Source organism: Esox lucius, chromosome 19 (genome assembly GCF_011004845.1).
Source record: "Esox lucius isolate fEsoLuc1 chromosome 19, fEsoLuc1.pri, whole genome shotgun sequence".
In the NCBI taxonomy this organism is placed as follows: Eukaryota; Metazoa; Chordata; class Actinopteri; order Esociformes; family Esocidae; genus Esox; species Esox lucius.
In genome coordinates, this window is record NC_047587.1 from 31,167,496 (window position 1) to 31,179,669 (window position 12,174).

Below are 12,174 nucleotides of genomic sequence, written 5' to 3' on the forward strand. Positions count from 1 at the left end.
TTTTGATCTTTCTGGGGTCAGGAGTTGTTTTGTCTTCCATGTGTTTAAGTTATAATGATACTAGCTACCTTGTTCTTCCTAGAGCTTCGACCTGGCTTGGGCCTAGATCTGTTTGTGTGTTTAACCTATGTATTTTCACTGTTTGTCATGGAAATTCCAGAGAGCAAAAACCCAGGCAAGCTTTGACTGACCTCTCAGATGGTGTCTCCTCTTTGTGTTAATTTTCTTTGATGTATTACTATACAACAGGAAACACCCTATAGTATTCTACCACTCCAAACTTTTCATGTAAATACAAGTCAGACTCAGTCAGATGTTGACACAGTGTTTCACATTGCTTCATAGCATCCCTCTTCCTAGGGGAACTGAACACTTGATTGACCAACATTGACAACATATTTGTACTTTCATAAATCCAGTCAAGATGCTGCTGTGTTATGACATGAAGACGGATTATGAGATTATATTACATTTCTGTTTACCTGCAACCCCCCACACAGACATGCACATTCTATTACACTTCCTCCCAGATGTTATAGGAAATCCTGAAATGTTGTCATGATGATACCACAAATTACCCTGAACAAAATTATAAACATAACACTTTTGTTTTCATTTATCATGAGCTGAACCCAAAGATCGAAGACTTTCTCTATGTACACAAACGGCCTATTTCTCTCAACTATTGTTCACGAATCTGTCTGAATCTGTGTTAGTGAGCACTTCTCCTTTGCCGAGATAATCCATCCGCCTCACAGGTGTAGCATATCAAGATGCTGATTAGACAGCATGAATATTGCACAGGTGTGCCTTAGGCTGGCCACAATAAAAGGCCACTCTAAAATGTGCAGTTCCATCACACAGCACAATGCCACAGATGTTGCAAGTTTTGAGGGAGTGTGCAATTGGCATGCTGACTGCAGGAATGTCCACCAGAGCTGTTGCCCATGAATTGAATGTTAATTTATCTACCATAAGCCGTCTCCAAAGGCGTTTCAGTTGTGGATTGAGTGTCCCATGGTGGCGGTGGGGTTATTGTATGGAGAGGTGTGTGTTATGGACAACGAACACAGGTGCAGTTTATTGATGGCATTTTGAATGCACAGAGATACCGTGACAAGATCCTGAGGCCCATTGTTGTGCCATCCATCAACCTCATGTTGCAGCATGATAATGCACGGCCCCATGTTGCAAGGATCTGTACACAATTCCTGGAAGCTGAAAACATCCCAGTTCTTGCATGGCCAGCATATTCACCGGACATGTCCCCCATTGAGCATATTTGGGATGCTCTGGATCGGCATATACGACAGCCTGTTCCAGGTCCTGCCAATATCCAGCATTGAAGAGTAGTGGACCAACATTCCACATGCCACAATCAACAACCTGATCAACTCTATGCGAAGGAGATGTGTTGCACTGCGTGAAGCAAATGGTGGTCACACCAGATACTGACTGGTTTTCGGACCCCCCAATAGAGTGAAACTGCACATTTTAGAGTGGCCTTCTATTGTGGCCACCCTAAGGCACACCTGTGCAATAATCATGCTGTCTAATCAGTATCTTTATATGCCACACCTGTGTGGTGAATGGATTATCTCGGCTCACTAACACAGATTTAGACAGATTTGTGAACAATATTTGAGAGAAATAGGCCTTTTGTGTACATAGAGAAAGTCTTAGATCTTTGAGTTCAGCTCATGATAAATGGGGTCAAAAACAAGTGTGGCGTTTATTATTGTGTTCAGTATATATTGTTCACAGTATTTATGATGCATTCTTTATTCTTTTGTTATTGTTAGATCTACACGTTTCTACGTACCTACATCATGATCTGTTCCATATGTGTGTTTATTAATCCCAACATGAGTAAAAGTTGGAGCCAAACATGAAAATCCCTCCTAACCTAAATACTGGAATACTACTTCCATGTACTTTATGAACAGCTGTTCTCTTCATAAAACATTTGCAATGGCTACAATTCAACACTTGGTGAACCCAGCATACATTTTTTTTTGTAGTTGTTCTTTTTACAAATTAGAGGTATTTACTTCCTTTGTTTGTCAATCTGCAGTCAAACAATAGCAATGCTTTGGTGAAGACGGCTATGGGAAGGGGCCGGAAAACTGTAACCATTGTTAAATTCAAGGCATGGATATGGATGCAAGTACTGACAGTTCATGATATCACCAGCCGCATAGCCCCTTTAATCACCAGCCGCATAGCCCCTTTAATCACCAGCCGCATAGCCCCTTTAATCACCAGCCGCATAGCCCCTTTAATCACCAGCCGCATAGCCCCCTTTAATCACCAGCCGCATAGCCCCTTTAATCACCAGCCGCATAGCCCCCTTTAATCACCAGCCGCATAGCCCCCTTTAATCACCAGCCGCATAGCCCCTTTAATCACCAGCCGCATAGCCCCCTTTAATCACCAGCCGCATAGCCCCCTTTATCACCAGCCGCAAAGCCCACTTTATCACCAGCCACATCTCCCCCTTCATCACCAGCCACATAGCCCCCTTTATCACCAGCCACATCTCCCCCTTCATCACCAGCCGCATAACCCCTTTAATCACCAGCCGCATCTCCCCCTTTATCACCAGCCACATCTCCCCCTTCATCACCAGCTACATAGCCCCCTTAATCACCAGCCACATAGCCCCCTTTATTACCAGCCGCAAAAGCCCCCTTTATCACCAGCTGCATAGCCCCTTTTATCACCAGCTGCATCTCCCCCTTTATCACCAGCTGCATCTCCCCCTTTATCACCAGCTGCATCTCCCCCTTTATCACCAGCCGCAAAGACCCTTTTATCACTAGTAGCATAGCCCCCTTTATGACCATAAGTAAAGCCCCCTTCATAACCAGCAGCAAAGCCCCCTTTATCACCAGCCGTATAGTCCCCTTTATCACCAGCAGCAAAGCTCCTTTATCACTAGTAGCATAGCCCCATTTATGACCAGATGTAAAGCCCCCTTTATCACCCGGTCATAGCCCCCTATCGACACTGCTTTTGAGTCCTATGGAACTAATCCATGCCAGACCCTCTCCCACAATTTCAGCCGCCTTATCTTTCCTTCCGCCCAGGGAGGAGGGGTTTCTAATGTCCTCCCGTTGTCACCTCTCTGTTGGCTATCCCACCATGCTGAATGATTTTCTGAGGACCAAGTGGTCCCCATTTCCCTCTTCAGTTACCTGTTAAAGTAATCTGCCCTTTGTTCTGCCTAGTTTTTTCAGGTCTGTTTGCTTTCGAACAGAAACCAATTCAATCATTGGGATTTTTTCTCTCAGACAGTGGGTTCAAGCGTTGTTCCTGGGCATTTTGAATCTCATGGTGACTGGCAGTTCCTCTAAGTCCCGTGTGACGCGGACACTCAACATCTGGGGATGGATAGAACCACAATCTTATTAACCAAGGCTTTGTTGTTTTGTACTCTCTCCATTTCTTATTTTGTCTCTCTCCTTTGTAAGGAACATGGAACATTATCGCCGTGTGTGTGTGTGTGTGTCAGCCTCAGCCTATATTTGTAGTGGAGGAGAATCATTCCCCATCTGTGTAAAATTGTACGAGCAGAATCCTCCTAGAAACTGCCCTGCATGTTATTCACAAAACACAAAAAACTCACACGTTTCCCCTCCCACAGTCCGCGACGCCGGATGGGGTTTAAATACTTACTGCTCACAGCACAGTCCGTACTATGCATCTATTATCTAACACCATATCTGAGTGAGTATTACGGTTGGATAAGGCTGGACATACTCAACATTTGCCACTAATATTATTTAGGACTACCTTTGCTTGGCCGATTTCAGTCATTCCAGACAGTGCTGTGAACTTGCTGTGTTCAGGGGCTCGATAGGAACACATTGACCTTGTGTGTGGCCTTATGTTCCCTTGTTATCCTCCTATAGATGGCCTGTTAGCTGCCCCATGCCTGACAATAGAAAACCCTTAATGTTATTGAAGCAATGTTGCAAGGCTGCATGCTTTGTTTTCGATGGCCAAACATGCTTTACTTTACATCACTGTAAGTCCATTTGACTTGCAGAACACACATGGCACACGAGGCAGACCCTTGTACGAGTTACAGAATATTATAGTTCTATGGTCACAACGCAACAAGCGCATTGTTCTATTTTTGGCCGTCTTCCCGACTGTAGGTTCCAGTAATCTGGGCCGCTCAGGCCCCATACGGGCTTGGAACCAAGGGCTTCCGTCCCGGTAAGCCCCTGCATTAATCCTGCCCTGAGAACACATGGAGACTGCTTTTAATTTGTCATGAAATTGTCATGAAAAGGATACGCAACAGATTATCCTGCTACTGTGTTTTGATACATCAATCCAGAGGGATTACTCACAACATTAAATCTAAAGTGTGTTGGGACTGGTTGAATGCACTTAAAATGAATTGTGATTTGATTTACTAGTGATTATTTTTTTCCTGCCCACATGGCCTGGCCCCTAGGTTTTTCCCCCCTGGATTTTCTTAAATAGGTTCCATGGATATGTGATACTAAAAGTAACCTGATGTTTCTTTCCTCCACAGTTTTGTTATGGTCCTGGTGTGTATAATATTCAGTATCCTGTCGACCATAGAAAACTATGCTGATTTTGCATCTGGCCTTCTCTTCTGGATGGTAAGTGGATTTGCGATGGATTTCATGACCCCAGTCAGTAACCCATCATCTTGGATTCTTTATTCTGCATTGCAATACCGTCCAGATCCACATAGTGGGAGTAGAACATCTTGAGTGGAATGTAGAGTAACCGCCATCTTAAATTCAACAGATTTCAAACTCTGTGATCAACAGTATTACAAAAATCATGAAGATCAAATGCAATGAAATGTGTATTAAGGTGCATGGAACTCTATATTCATTGGTACGGTTCAGAGCATATAGCTGGGGGATTTGGTTGCCGTGGATACCATTGGGTACTGTCAGTGGTGCAAATCTCAATCAACTCTTCTCACACAGGTGGATAAGTACTAATATGGAGCAGGATACGATTTTGCATAATATTTAACAGAAAACAAGGTTTGCATGCATACAAACAAACAGTCAAGCACACCTCAGTGTTTTGAGGGCAGTCAGAGGACAGGGGTGTCCAGAGTAACCTGTTGGCCTGTGCCCTTTGGAGGAATCCCTGGCTGCTAAGTTATTCATTTACATCCTGGAAGAAAATCTCTAGACTGCGAGCTGCTAACAATTGACCTGGAACTGTTCATTGTGTAACCACTGTGCTAGCTTAGTGCATTAGAGTTTATATAAAAAAAAAAGTTTATAAAAAAGTGTGAGTTACAAAACCCACAAGATAAGTGTTAGTATAAGTTTTTGTAAAGGTGCCAGGAGTTTAGTAAATAAAATGTTTCCTGAGAATCATATTTCACGCTTAGTTAACCATACAACACACTTAATGTACTCCTGCATGTGTGTATGAAAGGATTGTTTTTCTATGGTATATGTTGTCTGTGTATGATAGTAATTATGTTCTGTGATATATGTTGTCTGTGTATGATAGTAATTATGTTCTGTGATATATGTTGTCTGTGTATGATAGTGATTATGTTCTGTGAAATATGTTGTCTGTGTATGATAGTGATTATGTTCTGTGGTATATGTTGTGTGTATGATAGGGATTATATTCTATAATGTTGTGTGTGTGTGTATATGATAATGATTGTGTCCTAGGGTATATGTTGTGTGTATAATAGTGATAATGTTCTGTGGTATATGTTGTGTGTATGATAGTGATTATATTCTATAATGTTGTGTGTGTGTGTGTATATGATAGTGATTGTGTCCTAGGTTATATGTTGTGTGTATAATAGTGATAATGTTCTGTGGTATATGTTGTGTGTGTGTGATAGTGATTGTTCTATGGTATATGGGGTGTGTGTGTGTGTGTGTGTGAGTGTGATTATGATTATGTTCTATGGTATACACCGATCAGTCATAACATTATGAACACAGACAGGTGAAATGAATAACACTGATAAAATCATTATCATGGCACCTGTCAGTGGGTGGGATATATTAGGCAGCAAGTGAACATTCTGTCCTCAAAGTTGATGTGTTTGAAGCAGGAGAAATGGGCAACGTAAGGATCTGAGCGACTTTGAAAAGGGACAAATTGTGATGGCTAGACGACTGGTTCAGACCATCTCCAAAACTGCAGCCCTTGTGGGGTGTTCCCGGTCTGCAGTGATCAGTACCTAGCAAAAGTGGTCCAAGGAAGGAAAAGCGGTGAACTGGCGACAGGGTCATGGACGTCCAAGGCTCACTGATGCACAGGGAGAGCAAAGGCTGGCCCGTGTGGTCTGATCCAACAGAAGAAATTGCTGAAAAAGTTAATACTAGTACCCTATAGAAAGGTGTCAGAACACAGTGCATTGCAGTTTGTTGTGTATGGGGCTACATAGCCGCGGACCAGTCAGAATGCCCATGCTGACCCCTGTGCCCACTGCCGAAAGCACCTACAATGGCCTCGTGAGTATCAGAACTGCACCAAGGAGCATTGGAAGAAGGTGGCCTGGTCTGATGTTTTCAAGTTTTCTTTTAAATCACGTGGATGGCCGGGTGTGTCTGCGTTGCTCACCTGGAGAACACATGGCACCAGGATGCACTATGGGGAGGAGGCAAGCTGAGGGAGGCAGTTTGATGATATGGGCAATGTTCTCCTGGGAGACCTTGGGTCCTGCCATTCATGTGGATGTTACTTTGACATGTACCACCTACCTAAGTGTTGTTGCAGACCATGTGCACTCATTGCAACGTTATTCCCTGATGGCATTGGCCTATGTAAGCAGGATAATGCGCCCTGCCACAAAGCAAAAGGGTTCAGGAATAGTTTGAGGAACAAAACAACGTGTTCAATGTGTTGACTTGGCCTCTAAATTCCCCAGATCTCAATCCAATCGAGCATCTGTGGGATGTTCTGGACAAACAAGTCCGATCCATGGAGGCCCCACATTGCAACTTATAGGACTTAAAGGATCTGCTGCTAACGTCTTGGTGCCAGATACCACAGCACACCTTCAGAGGTCTAGTGTTTTGGCAGCAAAAGGGGGACCTACACAATATTAGGCAGGTGGTCATAATGTTATGGCTGATCGGTGTGTGTTGTGTGTATGATAGTGATTACAGTTAGGTCCAGCAATAATTGGACACTGACACAAGTTGTGTTATTTTGGCTGTTTTCCTAAATATATTCAAGTTAGATATTAAAGTGCAGTCTCTCAGCTTTACTTTCAGCTCTTTAATATAAAGCCCCCTTATTCAAGGGACCAAAAGTAACTGGACAATTGACTAAAAAGCTGTTTCATGGACAGGTGTGAGATATTCCTTCATTATTTCTTCATCAGTTGAACAGGTAGAAGGTCTGGAGTTGATTCCAGGTGTGGTATTTGCAAGCTGTTGCTGTGATCCCAAAACATGCAAGTTTTGGCCATATCAACAGTTTGGTACATTCTGAACAAACTGGTGAGCTCTGCAACACAAAAAGGCCTGGACAACAACAGTGGTAAAGAAAAACCCCTTCACAACATCCTGCCAAATGAAGAACACTCTCCAGGAGGCAGGCATATCATTATCCAAGTCTACCATGAAGAGAAGACTTCACGAGAGCAAATACAGAGGGTTCACCACAAGGTGCATACCCTCCATAAGCCTCAAGAATAGAAAGGCCTGATTATACTTTGCCAAAAAACATCAAGAAAAGCCAGTCCAGTTCTGGAACAGAATTCTTTGGACAGATTGAACCACGATCAACCTGTACAAGAATGATGGGAAGATAAAAGTATGGAGATGGCTTGGAACGGCTCATGATCTGAAGCATACCACATCATCTGTAAAACACGGTGGAGGCAGGGTGATGGCATGGACATGCATGGCTTCCAATGGCACTGGGTCACTAGTGTTGATTGATGATGTGACAGAAGACAGAAGCAGCCGAATGAATTCTGAAGTGCATAGGGATATATTGTGTGCTCAGATTCAGCCAAATTCAGTGAAGTTGATTGGATGGTGCTTCACTTTACTGATGGACAGTGACCCAAAACATACTGCCAAAGCAAAAAAGTGGAATAATCTGCAATGGCCAAGTCAATCACCTGACCTCAACTTGGTCGAGCATGCATTTCACATGCTGAAGTTAAAACTTAAGACAGAAAGACCCACAAACAAACAACAACTGAAGACAGCTGCAGAAAAGGCCTGGCAAAGCATCACAAAGGAGGAAATCTAGCATTTTGTGATGTATTAAAAAGTAATAAAAATTTACATTTCCTTTACAGCTCTGGAAAACATTAAGAGACCACTGCACCTTTTTCTTTCCTTTTCAAAAATTTTGTGTGAGGAACAGAAGTGTTCAATTTGCAGTGGTCTCTTAATTTGAACCCTCCTCACTCAAAACCTTCCTTTTTGACTTTTTTGGAAAGGAAAGGAAAAGGTGCAGTGGTCTCTTAATGTTTTCCGGAGCTATATGATTATGTTCATTTGTCCAATTACATTTGTGCCCCTGAAAAATTTTCTATAGTATATGTTTTTTGTGTGTATGATAGTGATTATGTTCTATAGTATATGTTGTTTGTGTGTATGATAGTGATTATGTTCTATAGTATATCTTGTTTGTGTGTATGATAGTGATTATGTTCTATAGTATATGTTGTTTGTGTGTATGATAGTGATTATGTTCTATAGTATATGTTGTTCTTGTGTATGATAGTGATTATGTTCTATAGTATATGTTGTTCTTGTGTATGATAGTGATTATGTTCTATAGTATATGTTGTTTGTGTGTATGATAGTGATTATGTTCTATGGTATATGTTGTTTGTGTGTATGATTGTGATTATGTTCTATGGTATATGTTGTTCTTGTGTAGGATAGTGATTATGTTCTATAGTATATGTTGTTTGTGTGTATGATAGTGATTATGTTCTATGGTATATGTTGTTTGTGTGTATGATAGTGATTATGTTCTATGGTATATGTTGTTTGTGTGTATGATAGTGATTATGTTCTATGGTATATGTTGTGTGTGCATGGTGTTTGTAAGTGAGTCTTTGTCATCGCAATGCGTTGTCGTCTAGTGGTTATACTTAGCCAGTTCAGGGTTAGCTGACATCCAGGAATCGAAGTGTGCTTGTTTTGGATGAGGACATTAGTCCTTGAGGATATTTGGCTTTCAAGCTGGCTGCCAAAGTAAAGCTAGCCAGGCCCAGCAGGGTATACTGACATCCATCATGTGTCCCACGCTCCAGTCTCCCTCTCCTCTTCTATCCTCTCCTCCAGACTACTCCACAGCCAGTGAGGTTACAGCTGTGTGGCACAGTGGAACCACAGAACTGGCCTCTTTCCTCTTTCCACATTTTTAATAAAGCTCCCTCCAACAGCCCCTTATATTCTCGTCGCGCTCCAATTTAATCACATTGACATTGATAATATCCTGGCCTCTGAATAAGCGGCATCCTAGTTTTTATGAGATTAAATACCATTATTAAATCAAACTATTGGCTGTTTTCTGCCAACATCTAGGTGCCGGTTCATGACACCAAAATCTCAGACATCTGGGTGACCCATTTTGGGATTAGGGGATTTATCGTTATCTGATTTCATCTTGGATTTACCTGTAAATGTAATTGTAAAATGTTAGCTTTGTAAATTATTCTATGGTGAGGAACCACACAGTTCTTGCACTTAGTTTATACACATCATTTAATTTTGACTCAATGAAATAGGACTGTACATTTAGGCATTGCTCAGTTTCATCTTCCCTGGGAACGACCTGACTGGTATGTTTTTATGGTTCATGTTCATGTTCAACTCTGAGTTAGACACAACAGGTGTGAAACGTGTCCTCACTCCAGCCTTGGCTGGAAGGCCATTGACACATTTTAAACACAAACACCAATAAGTGATACAATGTTATATAGAGCCAGACCAGTGCCATAACATTTGGTGTTTCACTCACTCAACAATAAACACAAACAGACCTTGTATGTCTGTTCTAATATTGTATAAAAACCCTAACCTTTGGCAACTTAAATACTGTTTGACATAATAAAGGCTGAGGGGGAATTTGGACAGATGTGTTTGGGAATGAGATTAGAAGATGGCTGCATAATTATTTTACTTCTATGACTGCTCTCCACATGACATAATGGAGCTTACACAATATTGCCCTGCAAAAAATCAAGTGTGTGTGTACTGTGTGCATGTGGTGTTAATGCCAGCTATCTTGTCGCATGACAAATAATTAATACAGAGGACTCCAAGATCGAGCTTGTACAAGTTGTGAATTAAGTGAAAATATGGAAAACGTATATATGTGCCATATAGACATTTTTGATTTAGTTACCAACATGCCAACAGGCCATGGGAAATGGAAAACGATTTGAAGAATATTTGCAAGGTAACTGCCAGCACCAACTTAACTGAAGATGCAACCCTCAGCAGGCCACCTTGCAACCCTCAGCAGGCCACCTTGCAACCCAGAGCAGGCCAACTTGCAACCCCCGGCAGGCCACCTTGCAACCCGCAGCAGGCCACCTTGCAACCCACAGATGGCCACCTTGCAACCCGCAGCAGGCCACCTTGCAACCCGCAGCAGGCCACCTTGCAACCCAGAGCAGGCCACCTTGCAACCCCCGGCAGGCCACCTTGCAACCCGCAGCAGGCCACCTTGAAACCCCCAGCAGGCCACCTTGCAACCCCCAGCAGGCCACCTTGCAATCCCCAGCAGGCCATTTTGCAACCCGCAGCAGGCCACCTTGCAACCTGCAGCAGATACCAATCAACAAAGTGTTGAAGCTTGGAGACTCGTGGACCACATTGCTTCCTCTGCTCGCAATGGTGGACGCAATATCCCTTCAAAATTCCTGTCTAGTGTTATGTAGTGTTGTGAGTGTTACAGCTATCTTTTTTATTCATAATTTTTGCAAGGTAACTGCCAGCACCAACTTAACTGAAGATGCAACCCTCAGCAGGCCACCTTGCAACCCAGAGCAGGCCACCTTGCAACCCAGAGCAGGCCAACTTGCAACCCCCGGCAGGCCACCTTGCAACCCGCAGCAGGCCACCTTGCAACCCAGAGCAGGCCACCTTGCAACCCCCGGCAGGCCACCTTGCAACCCGCAGCAGGCCACCTTGAAACCCCCAGCAGGCCACCTTGCAACCCCCAGCAGGCCACCTTGCAATCCCCAGCAGGCCATTTTGCAACCCGCAGCAGGCCACCTTGCAACCTGCAGCAGATACCAATCAACAAAGTGTTGAAGCTTGGAGACTCGTGGACCACATTGCTTCCTCTGCTCGCAATGGTGGACGCAATATCCCTTCAAAATTCCTGTCTAGTGTTATGTAGTGTTGTGAGTGTTACAGCTATCTTTTTTATTCATAATTTTTGCAAGGTAACTGCCAGCACCAACTTAACTGAAGATGCAACCCTCAGCAGGCCACCTTGCAACCCTCAGCAGGCCACCTTGCAACCCAGAGCAGGCCACCTTGCAACCCAGAGCAGGCCAACTTGCAACCCCCGGCAGGCCACCTTGCAACCCGCAGCAGGCCACCTTGCAACCCGCAGCAGGCCACCTTGCAACCCAGAGCAGGCCACCTTGCAACCCCCGGCAGGCCACCTTGCAACCCGCAGCAGGCCACCTTGAAACCCCCAGCAGGCCACCTTGCAACCCCCAGCAGGCCACCTTGCAATCCCCAGCAGGCCATTTTGCAACCCGCAGCAGGCCACCTTGCAACCTGCAGCAGATACCAATCAACAAAGTGTTGAAGCTTGGAGACTCGTGGACCACATTGCTTCCTCTGCTCGCAATGGTGGACGCAATATCCCTTCAAAATTCCTGTCTAGTGTTATGTAGTGTTGTGAGTGTTACAGCTATCTTTTTTATTCATAATTTTTTTTTATTCATTCACTTTTATTTTTCTCAATTTCAGTCAGCAAAGTTTTTGTTATTGAACTTAAATTAATGAATTAATGCCAGTGTTACATACAGGAAAGTTAGCTTGCTATGAAAGATGGGCCTAAGACAGGCTTTTTGATGAACTTACCACTTGAGTTCAGCACTCCCCTATTAGTTAACACGGTTGGACAGTAATATAATATGTGAACCTGTTTTATATACCCTATTGAGAAGGCTTGTTTGGCTGCCGTGCCCAAATA

At 43.5% G+C, this 12,174-nt stretch overlaps 1 protein-coding gene across 2 annotated transcripts in view; it reads left to right on the forward strand.

The window, feature by feature from the left end:
* kcnq1.2 (potassium voltage-gated channel, KQT-like subfamily, member 1.2) overlaps positions 1–12,174 on the forward strand; it is a 206,468-nt gene that overhangs the window by 32,666 nt on the left and 161,628 nt on the right. For both annotated transcript variants that reach the window (XR_004574831.1, XM_013139034.3), the window contains exon 3: positions 4,550–4,640. Coding sequence is in view for 1 of the 2 variants with exons in the window: in XM_013139034.3 (XP_012994488.3) it covers positions 4,550–4,640 (91 nt within the window). In the remaining variant the exon portion in view is untranslated. The remainder of the gene's footprint in view (positions 1–4,549; positions 4,641–12,174) is intronic.